Here is a 20,546-nt window from a genome sequence, read left to right on the forward strand (position 1 = left end):
TCCAATGTAAACAAGTTTTTGTTGAGCCGTTCCCATAAATAATCAAGTGCTACCCAATTTACAGCATTAACAATTACTACACTATTACCTTACATTCATTAAATCTTATCCTCGAGTGATCTTCGGGCCTTGATAAGTGGAGATTATTTAAGGCAGACATGCTTAATGCTCATATAGTGCAAAATAAATTGCGGATTCCATCTTTGAGCCAAAGAAAATTTTTGTAGTGAAATTTGCCTGATGACTTTTCTGCCTAAATATGCCTTCTCAACAATCAGTCCGAGAGAGACTGGTCACTACAATTGTTTTATCTGTTGGATTGTGTTATATGTCTTGGATTGTTCTAAAGGTCCACCTTTGCCTTCCCTCATTGGGAAGGGGTTGGTTTATTGCCAATTTCCTGAGGCGCTCCTACCAAGGAATGCCGACAGGGTAGCCAAAGCTAGTTTTAAAGATCTTCCGCTTGGGCGCTAGTTTTCTGCTTCTACTTTCTGGCCTTGTACCACATCTTCATGCCGTGAGAAAGATGTAGATAAAATGAAGTGAACTAGTGAATGTCTATGGTGGCTATGAACTAAATTAACGTTTGGCAGCAGAGTGTGGAGTTTGTAATCTGGCTCTACCATAATGAAGAAACAAGCAAGAGATTCATTTATTTAAATGATTAACATAATATACCAAAAACATATAAATATTCATAATTCAATATTTGACAAAAGTTAAGCTCAAAACTTAATGAAAGTCTATATTCGGAACACGATGAATTTTTATCAGATGTTCTGTTGGCTTAGCTCAAATCATCTCTTAGGATGGGGAGGCCCTTGTAAAGCCGTCGATTTACAATGGTCTCCAATATGGCGCCTTATGTTGAACTACATTTAATCTTTTACCCCCCTAAAAAAAACATGCTTCGAACTTGAAACATGAAGTTAATTTGTTTGAATGACTTACTGAATTTTGTTTTAAAGAAAAAAATGCACTTGAAACAGGACGTTTATTTGTTTAAATTATTTACTATATTAAACTTCAAAGAAAATATGTTAATTTGTTTCACTCGTATTAATTCTTCTAATGGCCTTCGTCAATATCAATAAGTCTCCACGAATCACGATTGACCGGAAAAGGCCGAGCGTTCTTTGTCAATTTGTAAAACTCTACGAAAGTAGATTACAAATATGTACCTAATGCGAATTACAATGCGAAACGGAGAAAAAACCACAGAAATGCAATAAATGAAAATATAATCTGAATTTAATATAAGTTTAATGAAGAAATTTCTTTTTTTCAAAAAAATTGTAATTTGTTTTTTAAAATGCTTTTTTGTTTTAAGAGAACACTTTTGTGTGTGTGGGTGCGCGCGCGTGTGTTTTTTTTTTTTCAGCGAAGAAGTTAAGAAAATGCTTTTTGTTTATTTCTGAAATATTTTTTAAGGAAAAATGTTTTGAAAGTTTGTTTTTGAATAAAAGGTTTTAAGGAAATTTCTTTTTACACTTTTCAACTTTTTATTCTGCTTTTTTGTGTTTTATATAAAGCATTTTAAAAAACAACATTAAACAAAATTAAAAAATGGAAGAACATTTGTAAAAGTAATTTTTTTTACAAAAATATTATTTTTTGGTGGTTCAGGGAGGATTATGTTACAGGTCAGGATATTTTTTCAGAAATATTTTCGGTGGTCGTCGACTGTAGTTCTGCCACTGGCAAAGAGGGATTAGAAGGGCCAAAGAATATGGAATAAAGCTCCCCAATCGAGTAGCTTTCTGCAATTTGATTTATGATGGAAACAAATGGATTTTTCCGAATTTTTGCTTCCACATAAACCCGGTTATGTAACTATCTAAAATGTCACTGCTGGCTCCACATTCCTTTTCGTTCCATTGTTTTGCCTCCTTCCACATCATCTCCACATGATTTACAGTTGCCTTCGTCGAAGAAAAGAAAGGCCGTGGTTTACCGTTAGGTGGTGAAAGCCTTCTCATAAATTGTTGTAGACCTTGCAACAGTCTGATACAATATCGGCAGAATATATTTCTTAATTATAGGAAGGAGCGTTTCCACATTCCAATCAGTTACAGTGATCAAGAAACTCTCCTTCTCGCTGGAGTCATATCCACCGAAGACACAGAGAAGTTTGAGGAACCATCGAACGTTTTATTTTCGTCTGTTGAATACCAACTTGTCGATTTCGATCGTGTAACCTGGGTCTCTGAGCTGTTGGGGATTCTTAGAAAATAGTTCTGGCAAATGTACCTCGTAATATTCCTCCAGTATATCACCTATGAGTGGAACAGATAACATATTCTCTCTGGAGAATTTTAAGTGTTGGACATGTCGTGGGACCATAGGTAGATTATTTTAAAAATTGTCGAAGTTTCTAGTCCAGATTTAGAAAAAAAATGTCCCAAGGAGGTACACTGCCTGCATTTAGCAATCAGTACATCTCGAGATCGTCACCCGCAGAAGGTCTTCTTTTAATGTGGCAGATCGTCTTACAGGTCCTGCATGTCAAATTAGTTGCTATGAACTTTTTATGGACAGAACGTTAATACATTGTCTGATGTCTGAATTTTTTTGCCAATGACAATAAATTCACCCTTTCTTTTTCCATGTTTATAATTTAATTTTAATTAGCACGGTTAAAATTAAATTTATATTTCTTCCAATTTAGGAAAAAGTCGCATACTAAGATTCTTATTGGCTAAAACCCGACAGCATGTTTTTCATTGGCTAAGCATTTCTAAAATTTTGATCGACCTTTTCCGGTTAATACCGCCAACTGAACCCGAGTAACTTTGTGGAAATCACGGTTTGTACGATGCACAGGTTTTCTGGAAATTACTACAACAGTTTACAATTTTAAAGCCACTTATTGTCTTTTATTTTTGTCTTAGTAAGTTATTTCAACATAATTCTTTAAGGGCTATTTGTTTTACTTAATTTTGGATGCTTAGTGTCGTCTGCTACTTCTACATGTTTATATGGCTTTCAAATCGTAATCTGCTTTAACCATTTCCGGTACTGATTGTCTCGGGATTTTCTAACAATATGCAGAACTGACTCCATAAAAACTTCGGGGTGCCTATTCCATCGATATTACAGAATAGTTACCAGCACAAAAAATGGGGTAAGATAAATATACAACAAATAACTGTTACAAAACGCAAAAAAATCCTTTTCTGTCTACTAGTATAATGTAACAGTGTGGAAACTGATTGTGAGATATATCACCTCTGAATTTGTTATTGTCACTTTTACTTAGCCAAAAGCAAGTTCAGGATCAAAGTAATTTCAGTAATAAAAAAGCTTACTCTAAGACAACTGACAATCATGCACTGACTTAGGCATATTATCAGAAATAACACGATGATACAGGACCACTGATTGGTCTTGACCATAATGAGACAAGGTCGGTGATTGGCCACTAAGGGCCTCCCCGCCTGATCCCCTTTTTCTTCAGCGGGAAAATTAAAAAAAAAAAACAGGATAACGATTTTCCCGGGTGAGAACTGTCGAGAAGAAAAAAAGGAAGACACCGGACTAATGGCTCTGGTAGTCGTAATTCACGACAGGATTGACAGACACATCTAAGTCTCCCAGGGTCTAAATATGAACTATACCAAATTAATCTCAAGAAGGGATTAAGAACTACTCGGCCCGTGCCAGCAAAATAAGACGACCCGATTAATTTTGCAACAGATTTACTAAAGTCAATAACGGCCATCGGTAAGTTTCTGTTCATTGCCTTATTTCTGACATCGGGCCCCCTTCAGGCTATGAGAGATATTTCTCACATAGCGTTTTGCAAAATTAGTCGGTTAATGATTCCTTCATTTGTTGCCTTTAACTTGTACCCTCTAATTTAAATAAAAATTAAAAAAATATTGCTGAGTACGATAATTCGTTTGTTGCTTTTAATTAATAGGCCACTTCTTGTTTTAAATAACATTTCAAAAATAACTGAGCAGTTGAAGCGGAGGAATCATTAATTCGAACTACGTACTTAATATACACTTATAAGCTAAAAAATATATAAACAAATTAAATTAATAGTAAGATTAGATATTTTCTTCTATTTTTATGTGTTTCTTCCATGTCATGATAAATTTCTTAGTCTCTGTGGTTGTAAAAAAAAATATATTTTTTGGTTCGGTCTAGAAGGATTTCTTCTTCTCTCTTCTAAACGTTGTGTTCTTTCAGTATTTGTCCGTAAATAATTTCTGACATGCCATTACTATTTATCCGTAGATAAATTTTCACATACAAGGATATCTCGTTTTGAGGTTGCCTTTTCCAAAATGGCCCCGTCTCGCAAGGAGCTTGAGACGAGCCTAGCGGCTAAGAGAGTCAGGATAACTACTACACTAGGGAGACTTAGCAATGACGCTTCTCCTAGTATAATAGCCTGTAGTGTTTCTGATGTAAAAAGATGGCTACTGGACCGTGAAAGTCTAGTCGACCAACTTATGACTAAATGTCTCGTTGAGGAACGAACTGAGATATGTAGAGAAGACCACGAGTTTAATGTCTCGGTTCGTGAATCGCTTCTGGAATTCGAAGCACCTACAACGAGAGGAGATGAAAAAAAAAAAAGAAGGAAATCCCCAATAATCAAGATGGAGGTAGATTGTCCGACATTCGTGGATAACCCTCCAGGTAATAAATTCTCCTTTAGAACTTTTCGGAAGAGATTCGAATTTTATACATCATCGTTGGACGATGATTCCGATAAGCTTCTGTTGTTGAAAACGAAACTAGGCGGGAAAGCTTTTGAGAAGGTATCCGAACTTGATATCAAGCCGGAAAACTATCTGAAAGCGATAAACATTTTAAGGGAAAAGTTCTATAACTTCGCCGATATAAAAAATAAAATTTTTGAAGAAATGCTTTCTTCCATAGATACTATAGAGGACCCGTCTCTTCTAAAGGAATATATTGAAAGAGTCAAGGCCGACCTAATCGAGCTAGATAACTCCTTCAAGGGAGATATTTTTGTAGACGGCTCGATTTAAGGGGAGCTTGTCACTCACATTGTGTTAAGACGGATTTCTAACGGAATGCGTAAACAATTAATGTCCCGAGCCAAGACAAGATACCCTTCCTTTAAAACAATAATGGAAGTTATTCCCGAAATTCTCGGAATTGACATGGCGACGCCTGCCTGGAAAGGGCGCGGAAATGGCCCGCCAAAAACGTCCGCCATTTTGTCCAACAAGTGACAAGGAGAAAACGAAAATATTTTAAAGAATTCCCTTCAACCTCGGAAGGAATTAAAACCTGATAAACCCTCTCCCCCAAACAACAATTATTATAAATTGTGCAAGTCATGCGATAAGACTTCCCATAGCGCTAAGGACTGTACTACTTATAAGACCTTTGATGCTAGACTTGAGAGAGCGGGGGCATTAAATTTGTGCACCAAATGTTTGGGTTCGCATAAGGAAGCTAAATGTCCAGGAATAAGAGGTTTTCCTTATGCATGTGTTTCCTGTGGGTAACAGTCTCATTTTTAAACGATGTGCCCAAAGTCGCCGGAACCTTTCGTCGAGAAAACGATTCTGGCAGAACATGGCAGCTGTATATTTCCTGTGATAAGGATCTCATTAAAGAGAGATCAACGCCCTGTGTCTTTTAACGGTCTCGTCGATACTGGCAGCCAGAAATCCTTTTTCTCAAATGCCATTCTGAAAAAATTGTGTTCTCGGGAGAATCTAACCCCTAACTCTGTGGTTATGTCAGTTAATACTTTTATTGGTACAAAAACCCTAGACCTTTACGAACTCGGGGTATCAGTGAAATTGGGGACGCAAAAGCCCATTTACCATGCTGGACTATTTACGGATAGTTTACATTTGAAATTTAATGTGTCACAGTTTGATGAAGTGACTGTTACATGATAAGGGCTGTCCCCTTTTCATGTAAGTATAAAAATAGAGAGATTAGTTAAAATGAAAATGAAATAGCAATAGACGAAATTCGAACATCGTAATTTAGGTTTAGAAATAGATTACGTGTGAGAATTAAAAAGGAATGTAAAACAAACAATTGTTTAGAATATAGATAAAATATTTCAAGAAAAGAATGTGCACTGTCAAGTTTGTTATGAAATTGTTATGAAAATTTTAATTGAAAGAATGCAGCTATAAGATAATGTTTTTAACATATTGGAAAAATAGGTTACTGAGTATAGGTTAAAATTCCTTTTGTAGAAAACGGAAAAGTTTTGGACACGCATGTCCAGAACACGTGAAAGAAGGCACATGTTTTAACATGTGTATGACGTCACGGAAAATAGAAAGTTTCAGGGATAGAGAAAAACTTTAGTTAGAAGAAACAGTCAGTGAGAAACTCAGAGAGATTCCGAACGTCTAGAAGCGAGACGATCACTTTTAAACTTAAAATGTGAAGCTTTGAATTCTTGATGATGGAAATCACAGCCGGTTGTGTGAAGAATAAGACTCTCTCAAGACAAACACTCTAATAAGACTCTTTCTAAGCATCTCTCTCTCTAAGACTCTCTTTTAATGAAACCCCTATATGTAACATATACATATTCTGGTTTCCGTGAGCCAGTTTGCATCAGCGATGCAAAAACCGAACCTGGGGTCGACACCACGAAAAAACAAAAAACAAAAAAAATACAACGTTTACTAGACGATCACAAAATGCGAAAAAAAATTCAAAACAAAATAAAACAACGATAAAAAAGAGAGAAAATCCACACATACGCAGTAATAAAAAAATAGAAGAAAAAAAAATGAACACACAAAAGAAAACAAAAGATACAAGAAATATTAAAAAAAAGAAGAAAAGGCCGATATGCCGTAAAAGAAATCTGTAGTAATGAATGGAAATATAGTAAACACAAGTCACCGTGCATAATTCATTGAAATGAATTCTTTTGTTTATGTAGCACAGAAATATTAAAAAAAAAAAGAAAAGGCCGATATGCCGTAAAAGAAACCCGTAGCAATGAAAAAAAAATAAACAGTTGTAAAAACAAGTCACCATGCGTAATTCATTGATAAATGAATTGGTTTGTTAAAAAAAAAACGCACACACATACACGCAAATGCAGAGATTGGGGTCACCCATTATTGTTTTGAAATTTGTATGGAGTGTCAATTAGAAAATTTGTATCAATATGAAATCGTTTGGACGAATTGTTGAATTTAATCTGTCAATCAAACAGGAATTTTTCAAAGGTCGCATGTAGTCTTTGAAACAGCGTGTAAATTCTGTTTAGAAATGCATTTTTGTGTTCATAGTTGAACTTTTCGGCTTTTTTGTGTTTCATTTGTTTTGTTTTTGAAAAAAAAAAGGACAATTGTTTTGGACAGATTTGTTGAATTGTTGTTTGTTACAGATAATTTTTTTTTTTGAAAAAAAGTTATAACTGTTGATCATAGTTTTGTGTAAATCATAGTTAAATGTATTAAGATATTTTTTTGAAAGTGTTTTTATGATGTTGAACAAATATTGTAAATTGTCTTAAATGTATCTAAATGTTATTGATTTTCACAGCAAGTATTCAAAGTCAGCAGTAAATATACATCAGATTTAAACAGTCTAGGAGAAAATAAAACTAGTTAAGATGAATGGTTGGCTTAGAAATCAGTTAGACTTTTAAGAATGTGACAAGAATTAAAATTACGTAAACGGGTATTTAGAGAGTTTTTGGATGTGATAAGCCGTAAGAAAGATGTTTTTTTTAGTATTTGGTTTTGTTGTTTTTTTTTAGAGATCCTAAAATTTTTCTCCAAGAAAAGTGACTTGGTAGGGATTGATAAGCACAAGATGTGCCCCTATACGAAAAATTTGGGAACCTGGTTAATTAAGTGCTTAAAATAAGCTGGTTGCACGTAACGACTCCAAGCAAGTGGTAAGACTTGGCTTAATTAATAAACAGGCGTTGGAAAGAATACGAAAATTCTTAAGGGGCCAGTAAACCGAGGATAGGTAGTCCCGAGGCAATCACATATAGCATAATGAAGTAAGAGACAAGCAAAAATATGCCGTAGATTACGTAAGAAAGATATAACCTTGTATTTTTTTTAGAGACGCATGAATGTGGGATATATCTGATGGATCTTGGAAGCTCTGATGAGAGAAAAGAAAGGTCACAAAACAATCGGGCTATTAGATAGAATTTAGAGCGCAATTAAGGTTGGGCGCGAAAGGTGTTAGTTAGTTAAAGGTGATATTTCTAAATCCTCGTCGAAGTTTCAAGAATCCAAGCAAGGAAATCCGAGTGAATCCGTATGAGAGAAAAAAAAGGTATATCTTAAACTTCTGAAGCCAACCACAAAGATTTAAGTATATGAGCTTTGGTATGTCCCGTATAAGATAGTTATAGAATAAAAAACAAAGCCATACTTGATAAGACTAACCATGCGGAAAGAATTGATCAGGACACTTTTGATTTCGAGGGAGGTGGAAAACCTCTAGTCTGCGGCATATGGGTGGCTGGAAAATAGCTGATGTGAATCATAGGTAAAGACCCTACACCCAAAAAGTAAATGCCAAGAAGATCAGAAAGGTTCTGATCTTATAAAAAAAAATAAATAATTGTGAAGTCGGCCGTGGAGGGCTGACTGAAAGAGATTTTTTTTTGTTTTTTAGCCTGATCTCTTCTAGCTGTGTGGTTGTGTAGATGTAAAAATAAAAAAAATGTACTAAATTTAAAAATGCATACATTTTTTTGTGTGAAATATAGAAGGGAGGGATGTTACATGATAAGGGCTGTCCCCTTTTCATGTAAGTATAAAAATAGAGAGATTAGTTAAAATGAAAATGAAATAGCAATAGACGAAATTCGAATCTCGTAATTTAGGTTTAGAAATAGATTACGTGTGAGAATTAAACAGGAATGTAAAACAAACAATTGTTTAGAATATAGATAAAATATTTCAAGAAAAGAATGTGCACTGTCAAGTTTGTTATGAAATTGTTATGAAAATTTTAATTGAAAGAATGCAGCTGTAAGATAATGTATTTTACATATTGGAAAAATAGGTTACTGAGTATAGGTTAAAATTCCTTTTGTAGAAAACGGAAAAGTTTTGGACACGCATGTCCAGAACACGTGAAAGAAAGCACATGTTTTAACATGTGTATGACGTCACGGAAAATAGAAAGTTCTAGGGATAGAGAAAAACTTTAGTTAGAAGAAACAGTCAGTGAGAAACTCAGAGAGAGTCCGAACGTCTAGAAGCTTAAAATGTGAAGCTTTGAATTCTTGATGATGGAAATCACGGCCGGTCGTGTGAAGAATAAGACTCTTTCTCAAGACAAACACTCTAATAAGACTCTTTCTAAGCATCTCTCTCTAAGACTCTCTTTTAATGAAACCCCTGTATGTAACATGACAAAAAAAAAAGGGCAGGATTTCGACTCTGTCATGTGTACGAGGGCATGAATGACACATTATTACACGGTTTCGTTTGGTTGGATATAATTCAACATATGAAAAAAAATTCCAGCTCATAAGCTGTCTTAATGGTTCCGCTTGGAAAACCTCAAATGGAATCATCCCATTTGGGAATGTGGGTTGTTTCGCGAAAAGTCATGTTGATACCTTGGATAATCCACTCGACATAACTCCCTTTGAAAATATTGTCCGCTCGTTGCCCAAATGTTCAAATTATTTAATTGAGAGTGCCTTAAATCCTGTCTCATCATTCCCTGACCCACTGGGTCCATTTTTTGAAGATTCCTCCGTTTCTTATCCCTGGATTATATAGGGATGGACGAAAAGTCAAATTTATCTTCGTATGATGAAGATAAAATTATTCAGTTTAAGAAGACCGTAGTTTTAAAGGACGGTAAATATTATCTTGATTTACCATGGGATGACGAGAAGTTGTCCCTGGTTGATTCCAACTATGTTCCAGCCTTGAAAATCATGCAGAGGGTGACCGTCTCCTTAGAACGAAAAAGTCTTCATGACAATTATACACAGGTCTTCCATGAATACGAGGAACTTGGAATTATCGAACAGATCTATGTTCCTCCGGAAGAATATAAAAATCATTGTTTGATCCCTCATCGTCCGGTCATAAAACAAGGAACAGGGGTCACCACCAAGATGCGACCTGTATTCAATTGCTCCTTCAAGAGACGAGGGGGTGTTTCCCTTAATGATGCAGCCTATGCTGGTGTCAACCTAACTGCCAAATTATTGAACCTCTTGCTGGTCTTCCGGAAGAACAATTATGCACTTTTGGGGGACCTAAAAAAAGCCTTCCTTCAGGTCCGTCTGAAGACCAATAAGGATAAAAATAGATTTTGTTTCTTCTTGAAGGTTGGTGAGCGTTTGCGCACTTATAGATACAATACCGTAATATTCGGCTTCAACGCAAGCCCATTCATTTTAAGTTGCATCATCAAGCTGCATACAGAGAGATACCCTGCTGATGTTTCCTCCTCTTTCCATAATAATTTTTACGTCAACAATCTGGTCACAACCAATAGTGATTTCAATTCACTTTGTTCAACCTACCAAACAGTACGTAATAGATTAATGGATGCTGGATTTGAACTTCAGTCTTGCAATTCCAACAATACTGACTTACAAAATAAAATGATCGAGGATGGGACCCTGGTTTCTCCTCCCCCATTGAAAAGGTGTTAGGATACCATTGTTCTCCACGGAGAGATCCTGTGTGCCTAGCACCCATAGAGATAGATTCTAAGGTCAATACCAAACGAGGAATCTTGTCTCAGACTTCTAGAATCTTTGACCCATTATCGTCGTTCCTTCCTGTCACAGTCCAGGGCAGGATCCTAATCAGTCACCTGTGGAGGAGCAACTTATCCTGGGACCAAGAAAAGTCAACAACGGCCATCGGTAAGTTTCTGTTCATTGCCTTATTTCTGATATTGGGCCCCCTTCAGGCTATGAGAGATATTTCTCACAATATAGTGCCACCAACAATTTCTTTTGATTATTTTTTAAGCCTGAAAGTAGTGCGCATCTAAAAAAAAAAAAATTGATGGATATATTTTTGTACTCATGGAGAATACAAACAGTACTACTTTTTTAGATAGGAGTTTCAAGTTAAATTCAAATTTTTATTTATTAAATTGTTAAATGGAAATACAGAATCGTTAAAAAAAAATCCCCCTCGTTCCTTGTTAAGAATGTCTTGTTTTTTAAATAATGACATTATTATTTCATCACGGCCCATATTCTGTATAAGTACATTTTTTAAAAAGTAACATTGACAACAGATTTAGAGATAACAAATCTTACAGTTTTCATTCTTTAAAATTGCATAAGTGGGTAGGAAAATTAATTTTTTTTTTGCGTTTGGTAACAGTTTTTGGTTGCATATATCCTCCACCTATTTTTGTGCTGTTAAGTATACAGATCAGTGCACGCATTTCTTACATGCACCTAATCTTGAATTAAAAAAAAAAAGGTGCTAATGCATTATATGAACCGGAAGTAGGTATGAACGGGATTTCTTGTAAATGTCTGCTCGGCCTCGACTGGCACCTGACGTCGCTGCCGGAATATGCCAGAAAGACGCTTGGATATTGGTTTAAATTATTATTATTATTTTTAATAGTATTTTCAAGTTAAATTCAATTTTTACGATATTTTTGTTTATTAACTTGTTAGGTGAAATTAGAGAATGATTACAGAATACCCCCTTCCCTATGGTAAGAATGGCTTTCTAAATAATAAGGTTATTTCAGTGCGGTAGCATAGATGCACAAATATCTGCCATTGTTGGTGTAGCCATACGTGACATTTACGAGAAATGCAATTTGTAATATGTAACAGTGACAACATCCGGTTCGTACAATGTACAAGTAACAACAAAAAATATTTTTGTGTGCTTTTTTTTTTTTTTGAGAGCAGAAAAATACATCTAACTCAAATTACAAAACTAAAATATTTCAAACAAAAAATCAGTTGAATGTTAAAATACATTATTTTAGCACCAACCTAATAGAAATACCAAATACAAACCATCAAATGAGAAATTAGTAAAACTAACTCAAGCTTATATATTTGCTTAATATATAATCATATATTTGCTTAATACATAATTACATAGTTGCTTAATACATAATTATATATTTGCTTAATACATAATTATATATTTGCTTAATACATAATTACATAGTTGCTTAATACATAATTATATATTTGCTTAATACATAATTAATTATACATGTTATTCTTATTTTATAATTTCACAAGATGATATTTTCGGTCAACTTTTTTATGGAAATCGCTCCAACCAAGCCATGAAACTGCTTGATGTAAGGAGCTAAAAAATGATGAAATAAAATTTAAAAAATTATGGAATATTGCACATTTTTCTCTTATTTCTCTTTCTTTTAATTCCTTCTTACCTATTATTTTCCTTCTCTTCTTTATTTACGCCATTTACTTATTTCTGTTAGTTATTGTACCCTTTTCTTTCACAATAATTAATGTCCGTATCTTGTGATTGCCATAAGCTTCCGATCTTGAGAGGGTATTGTATCCTCCTTCTTTCTCAGCCAGCACGCAATTATCACTATTTACTTGAGAATGGATGATTGCATAAAAGATGAATGGTTGTTGTCAAAAGTATTGTGACGTCATAAAGGATGAATGGTAGTTTGCAGCAACTATGGACGAGCACTTAGCCTTCGGTACAAGAGCAAAGTGTAGTATCTGTTCTTCAGATGTTGCGCTTCGATTTCTTGTTCTCTCTCAGTGGAGAAGAAATCCTTCACGACTGAGACAATTTTAATTTTTGTTCCTTTTCTCCACATAAAAAAAACGACCCTGGTGTCTAACTCTGCCCTCGTGGGGAGGCATTGTAAATAGTAGCAACTATGGACGAGCATGTTTGTTTGAAAGCAACAGTCGCAGCAGTGTCCATGTTAGTGGTCGTGACAGTGTAATAGCTTCAGAGCTACCTCTTAATATTTTATTTTTACAAAGGAGTCACCACTTATCAAGGCCCGGAGGTCACTCGAAGATAAGGGCTAACAGTAGTCAATAGGAAAATGTAGAAGTCATCGTTAGTAGTGGCAATTGGGTAAATTGGGTTACTTAAGGTGATGGCTCATCAAGAACTTGTTTATATTGGACTTGAAGACAACCATATTGTAGTCAGTTGGAAAGCAGGAAAATGGAACAGGCGTGAAGTTCTGAGAAAGAAGCTTTGTCCGTGGAATCTAAGTTTAAGTTTAGGCACAGATAAAGAGTGGGGAAAATTATTGATAGTGGTTTCAGCTAGATTAGTGTTTTTCATGAAAGTAAGGCCAGAGGAGGGTCATAGATTGGAGCTCAGACGAGCATTAGCCATGAAAATAACGATAAAGCAGAGACAGGCTTACAACGTCTCTTCTGTAGGAAAGAAGGTGCAGGGAAAAGAAAATGCCCCCCCCCACTGGCAAGGCAGGATAAGCTGCTTCTAGCAGCTTATCCTGCCTTGACAGAGGTCAAAATAGACTTCATAGCCCAGTGGGGAATGCCCTTTTCTTTTCTCTGCAACCTCTTTTACACAGAAGAGACGTTGTCTCTGCTTTATCGTTATTTTCATGGCAAGTGCTTGTCTGAGTTTCAATCTATGTCCCCGCCTTGTCAAATTTTTATTAAAAACGTGGTGACCTTGAGTGAAAAATTATAGCGCCATAACACTGTGAAGTTTACGAACAACAACAACAACAACAACAACAACAACAACAACAACAATAATAATAATAATACTGCTAAGATAAAAAAAAAAACTAGTTGACGATAAGCGTTGGAGGTAGAGATTCTGGTTTAGAAAATGACAATTCTTCCCCATTTGTCAGAAACATCACTCATAGAATGTAAGAACTAAAGAACAAACGAAGTGAAGTTAGAGTTACGAGGCTTCCGAAAATAAACCCAAGGTACACTTTCTATTTTTCTAATCCCTTTTAAAAATTTAATAGTTTTTCTCCCACAGTTAACACCTTATCGTAATTAGCTATATTTTCATCAATAAAAAGGGCTGATAGTAACAAGACTTCCAGACTTCCTAACGCTGATTAGTAGGACTAGTTGTGAATAAAAAGTGATTAACACAGAGTTTAATAGACTTTTACAAACCTTTGGATCTTTTTCGCATCTCACGGCCATCTCCTAAAAAAAGAAAATAATTAAATAAAAATAAAAAATAAAACGAATTTAATTAAAATATTATTTGCAATATATTTTATTACACAACTTTTGCGTACACAATACATAACCGGTCCTGGATATGACCTTAAACTATATCCAGTGGTGAGGCCCCCAGCTTGCGGGTTTGGGGAGTGTGGAGCAACCCTTTAATTGCCATTGCTACCAGGTCCACTCTGACCCGGAGTGGTAGTACCTGTTAGGATCCCAACTATGGGTTAAATAGAAACCGACTTGAAAACAACAAATATATTCTATTAAAAAAGTTTTCTTCAAAATCTATGGATTCGGCATTAAATAACCTGAAAAGGGTTGATATGCCGTAAAACAAAACCAACCAACCAACCAACCAACCAACCAACCACAATACATAACATACGAAGAAAATAAATTTTGACACAATTTTGAAAAACATAAAAGATGAATAGAAAAGTAAATAAGGAACACAATAAAATCTAATTAATTCGCGCGAATATCCTATATTTCGTCTTTATTACTTTATAATTATTAAAAGAGTTATTAAGCTAAACGTCATTTTCTCACGTATATCAGATTTTAACTACGCTTATAACTTTACTTAGTACACAATAATAAACCTAATAGATAATAAAAATCTTTGCTGAGCCACTAAATTGGGTATAATTTCCCAGTACAACAACATTATCACGCAAACAATACGTTTCTATAGTATCCCACCGTGTTTAGCTAAAATAACACGAGGGTCGTTTTAAAAGTAAAGTCTCCTATTTTTTTTAAAGCTACGAAGATGGGAGTCATGCCATTAAAACAAGCAATTTTTAGTGCTCCAAAGTTTAATTTTCTATATAGTTACCACTATTTGCACATTTGCCAGCGATGAATGATGGCTGTGCATGGACGTCTGGAACGTGCTTTGTCATATGAGGATCGTTCCAAGATTAAAACCTCTTTTTAATTAAAAATGTTGAAGAGCTACGAAGACAGGAGTGGTACCATTAAAACGAGCGATCTTTTGGCTCCAGAATTTATTTTTATACATGGTCACCACCATTCTCAACACACTTTTGCCAGGAATTCAATGACGCTTCGCTGCTTCTGATGCACGTCCATGACAAAGGTTGCTTTCTTAGAATTTCACACGGTCAATATCTGCAACAAATAGATGAAACGTTCAGGTAATCAATGCATGAGTTCAGTCATCATAACAATGGAATAAAAAATAGGAGGCATTACTTTTGGAATGCCTCTCACAGTTCAAGCAAATAACATCAAGAGAATTAACGGGTGAAAAACAAGTGAAGTATGCATGGTCCAACGATATAAATGCGGGGGTGCCCAAGGGTTCTATCCTTGGACCTCTATTGTTCCTGATATTCATAAATGAACTCCCCGACAAAATTGCCTCTGAGATGGGTATATATGCTGATGACACTACACTCTATGACAGGCACGACAGGAAGACGAATGAGCACATGAAATGGCAGAAACACTAGAGGAAGACCTCCAATCTGTGGTGGAATGGGTGCAAAAGTGGTTGGTCGCGTTCAATGCTGCCAAGACTAAACTAGTTTCATTCAATAATTACAAGAAACCTCTCTACCACCTATAGCAATGGCCAACGACTCTTTATCTGAGAGTACATCTTTCAAACTCCTTGGCCTAACGTTCACAGGAAACATGAGTTGGAAAAATTACATTGAAGGCATTGCCAGGGCCGCTGCAAGAAAGGTGGGCTCTCTCTACCGTGCTAGAAAACTACTAACACCCGAAAGTATCCTGTACCTCTATAAGGCCACCATTCGCCCATGTATGGAGTATTGCTGTCACATCTGGGCTGGTGCATCTGCTACTAGTCTCTCGCTCCTTGACAAGGTTCAAAAGAGAGTCGCAAACCTGATAGGCCCTGAACTGGCATCTAAGCTTCAGCCTCTGTCCCATCGACGAAATATTGCATCCCTCTGCCTTTTCTACAAGTATTTTAGTGGTGAATGCGCTGATGAACTGCAATCACTTGTGCCTCCACGACGTGAGCACCCTCGACAAACCCGACAGGCTGCTAAATCCCACCCCCACACTGTAGAGATCCCTAGATGTAAAAGATCTTTTTACTCCAATAGTTTCTTCCCCAGAACCGCTAGACTCTGGAATTCCATTCCAGGTCCCTGCTTCCCCAACAGTACTGACGTGCAGAAGTTCAAGTGTAACGTGAACCGACATCTTGCTGCCCAAATCCCTACATAGTACGCCAGTAGTTGTTGCCCCTGATAGTAGCCCCCTACACCAAAGTGGCAATTTGCCTTGTTTGGGGTGAAAATGTAAAAAAAAAAAAAAAAGTGCACAGTGAACGAGGCATAAAAATGACTAAGTTCAGCATTTGTCCTCCCCCCATTTAGCTCCAAAAGTCCCCAGGGGACGTAAAATCCTGATGAAAAATGAACAAACGGTGCAGTTGTAGGTCTTAACATATGTAAATTTGAGTTCTGTACCACGCAAAAATGGGGGGGGGGCAACCGAACTTTTCCCGGAAAATCCGTTCTGTTACTTTTTTACTCATATCATGTTTAATGTTTGTGCAAAATTTAAAAAAATCCAAGGCGTAGTTATTGAGAAAATTTGAGTTCTGTACCACGCAAAAATGGGGGGGGGGGCAACCGAACTTTTCCCGGAAAATCCGTTCTGTTACTTTTTTACTCATATCATGTTTAATGTTTGTGCAAAATTTAAAAAAAATCCAAGGCGTAGTTATTGAGAAAATGCGGACAGACGAACGGACAAGGGTGAATTTACAGGTCCACCCCCCTTTTGTCGGGAAACCAAAAAAGTAATAAAAAGAAATGTTTCTCATCCTCATTACATCTTATATTTCAACAAATTTAAATATGACTGAATTTTTCGACTTCCGCTCCGATGTTTCTTTTCTTGTTTTTTTTTTTCTTGATGTTTTACCTAATTTTTTACACACATGCTTCAGGCTATGTTAAATACTTATCTTTCACTTTTCCTCACCCCATTTTTTTCAATTACCCCTTTTCTGTCTTTTTCTTTCTATTTTACCGCTCTCCCTTTATTTTTTTTTATCATAAGGTATTTGTCTCCATGTTAAAATTATAAAAAAAACATACAAAACAAATGTATTTTCTATCGAAATAAACGGCACTTATGTGACCTCTGACCCTGTCGAAGTCGCAATAGTCGTGATCGACTTTCCTCCGAGTTTTTTTATAGGATTCTTCCACGTCGCAGGCCTCGTTATCGGGTTGATATGCCGGTGTCCGCTGAAAATAATTAGCTTCTCATGCAAGTCAAAAGAAAACAAACAAAGATGTTTCTAATCTACTCAAATTAATTCACGAAATTTATGAAGTGGGTTACATATGTACAATGGTTTAGTTCGAATCTCATTACAAAAACACTCCTGGATCTTATTCCCCAAAGTCTACAGTAGCGGCGGTCGACGGGGGCGGGGGCGTTTCCTTGGCCAGAGTCTACCTCACTCGAGATTTGGCTCCAACATGAGATTTTTGGCGCGGGCATTTGCTTATATCGCGATGAAAAGGGTTGGTTAGGGTAAACCGCTAGACCAATCATCGATCAGCACGTCATTCTGAGGAAGTCCCGATGCCTTGCACGACTTGAGAATCTGCGATCACCACTCAATTCCATTCACACGCTCAAAGGGGTTGACAGTTTGACCCCGCCCCGGCTAACCGCGTATTCAAAAAGCCAGACGTCCTTGAATTGGGTTTCGCCAGGCCAAGAACGAAATTACATTTCGTTCTAGCTTTCAAATGACATCCCTTGTCATTTTTTCCAAACAATAAAAGTATATGTCTGTTCCACAAACACACAATAAATTCAGCCTTTTAGCTAGGTTACCCGCTGCTGCCCGGGCACCCAATAATGCTTAACAGTTAATATCATCCTAGTTGCCCGGACTTACTCAATGGAGTGCTTCACTGCGCTCAGAGGCGTCACGCCACACTTATTCACTTATTGAACCATGTTGAAACAATAACGTTATTATTTAGAAAGCCATTCTTAACATGGAGAGGTGGTGTTGTGTACGTTCACCTTACAATTTAATTAAAAAGATATCGTAAAACTTTAATTTAACTTGAAAATACTATTTAAAAATAGCGTGGTTCCAAAAGTGCATAAGCACCAAATAAACATATATTGGTGCAAATATATTTATATGACAACCACGATCTCCCAAGGGATCGTCTGTAATTACAGGCCAAAACAGATGTTGGAATAGGATTAATGTACATTAAATAACATAAAGACGGCTAGAAAATACTGGTAACATTAAGTTCAGGCAACGCGACGCATATATTTTAAATTCTTTTTCATCCCAAACAAGGCCCATTGCCACGTAGACCTATCGTTTGAGATCATATCTACAAGGATTGGTTGGTTGTTTTTGTTTTACGGCATATCAACCCTTTTCAGGTCATTTAATGCCGAATCCAGTGATTTGGAAGAACAAATTTTTAATAGAATATGTTTTTTTTCGAGTCAGTTTCTATTTAACCCATAGTTGGGACCCTAACAGGTACTACCACTCAGGGTCAAAGTGGACCTGGGAGCAATGGCAATTAAGGGATAGATCCACACTCCCCCAAAGCCCGCAAGCTGGGGCTTTACCATCGGATATAGTTTAAGGTCATATCCAAGACCTATCTACAAGGAAGTACGTGAGAGGTTGAGCAGCAACATATCTGTTCGTGTTATCTTTAAACTTCTGCAGATGAGCAGGAAACTGGAAAGAAAATCCCAAAGTCTGATAATCCGAGGAAATAAATGTTAGAATAGAATGCTTTTCGGCATCTATGGATCTCAAAGTGAAAAAGACTTTATACGCTGTAAAAACTGAAACAAACAAATTAATGGATCGTTAATAAAAGGTATTCAGCATTGAGGATCCAAGAAAAACGAAATTTTAATTTTTGTGTTGATTTGTATGAATTATATTTTTACTATTTAACTGCTTCCCCACGAGGGCAAAGTTAGGCACAAGGTCGGTTTTTAATGTGGAGAAAATCCTCTTCCCCCAAAAGGGACACTTTGGATTAAAACAATAAAAAAATTACCACAGTCTAATAGAACATTTTATTCACTGACCAAATAGAGAATAGACTAAGTGTTTCATCAGAACATATACTACACTTTGTTCCTAGCCAAAAGACTGGTAGTTTATGTAATTTGTGTTAATCCATCTACAAATTTGATATTCCCTTGGAACTTCTCCATTCAGAGGAAACTGGTTCAATCCAGCTAGAGTGCATGCGACGAGGTCAAGGTTAGTTTTTAATGTGAAAAAATCTTGTTCCCAAGAAGGCATACACTGAATTGAAATAACAACAAAAATACTTCAGTTTAATAAAACTACCTGTTCACTGTCCTAGAACAAAATAGACTAAGTGTAGCATCTAAACAGATACAACAATTTGTTTCTAGCAAAAAGGTGTTTAATTTATTTAATTTGTGTTGATTCCTCTAAAAATTCCTCTACAAATTCGATAATATATTGAAACTTCCTCCTTTAGAGGAAGCCGGTTCAATCCGTCAAGGGTGCGTGCTGCTGCCTTACTGGCTTCTTTACAAATTGGTGACCTGCAACTTCCGAAAAAACACCTCTTTGTCTGATTAAAATGGAATTTCAAATATAAAATAAGTAAATGTACTTGCAACAATGGAATCAGAAAAATTCATACAAATAAAGAGAGTTGGGCAGAGTTTGGATCCTTGAGGCACAACAGCATTGATATTTTGAGCTTCGGACAGAAAAATAAAAACAAACAAAACAAAACAAAAAAAAACAACGCTGGCCATGTAAAACTAGTAATTAATAAATAGTTATTAAAAGAGAATGAAAGATTTTCGCATATCTTTTGATGATTTTCGAACGTATGAGTTAGCAATTTCGCCTGTAAATATTTCACTGATTTTAATCAAAAGTGTTATAGCTCTCTTTAAAGTGTTCAGCGGAACATGCAGCACGGGAATAGATTAGCAAAATGTATTAAAACGAACATACAAAATGTATGGATCAGTTCATGCGTAGGCAAAACAGGTAGTTCCGCCTCAACACATCTCTAAGCTGATCACCCCGAAAGGTGTACCAGCATTTCTTTCTCTTTGGGTAGATAATAAGAGAGTTCAGAAAGTTTCTTTTTCTGCTAGGACGTCGTGATTCTTGTGTGATTTGGAGAGATTCAATATCAACTGTGCATTTAATTTAAATAGTGAAAGTTCTTTCTTGAGATCGGAAAAGCTATGCTTAATACCAAATGACTGCCCTCCATATTGTTTACTATAATAGAGAGTGGAACGATAAAATTGTCGCCCTAGAAAAGACGACATGATTCCGTTTCCGTTTGATTAAAACCGGTTTTCTACAGACCGTTTA

General features: G+C 36.1%; 1 protein-coding gene across 4 annotated transcripts in view; it reads right to left on the bottom strand.

Moving 5' to 3' along the window:
• Positions 1-20,546, bottom strand: part of LOC145243959 (uncharacterized) — a 125,908-nt gene that overhangs the window by 61,892 nt on the left and 43,470 nt on the right. For 3 of the 4 annotated variants that reach the window (XM_080107087.1, XM_080107088.1, XM_080107086.1), the window contains one exon: positions 14,087-14,119. In XM_080107087.1, the coding sequence (XP_079963213.1) occupies positions 14,087-14,119 (33 nt within the window). Of the gene's footprint in view, positions 1-14,086; positions 14,120-15,127; positions 15,284-20,546 lie in introns of all 4 variants that reach the window. The other variant, XM_080107089.1, reaches the window with a different exon arrangement.

This window comes from Euprymna scolopes, chromosome 22, assembly GCF_053919585.1.
Source record: "Euprymna scolopes isolate OS-2025 chromosome 22, ASM5391958v1, whole genome shotgun sequence".
In the NCBI taxonomy this organism is placed as follows: domain Eukaryota; kingdom Metazoa; phylum Mollusca; class Cephalopoda; order Sepiida; family Sepiolidae; genus Euprymna; species Euprymna scolopes.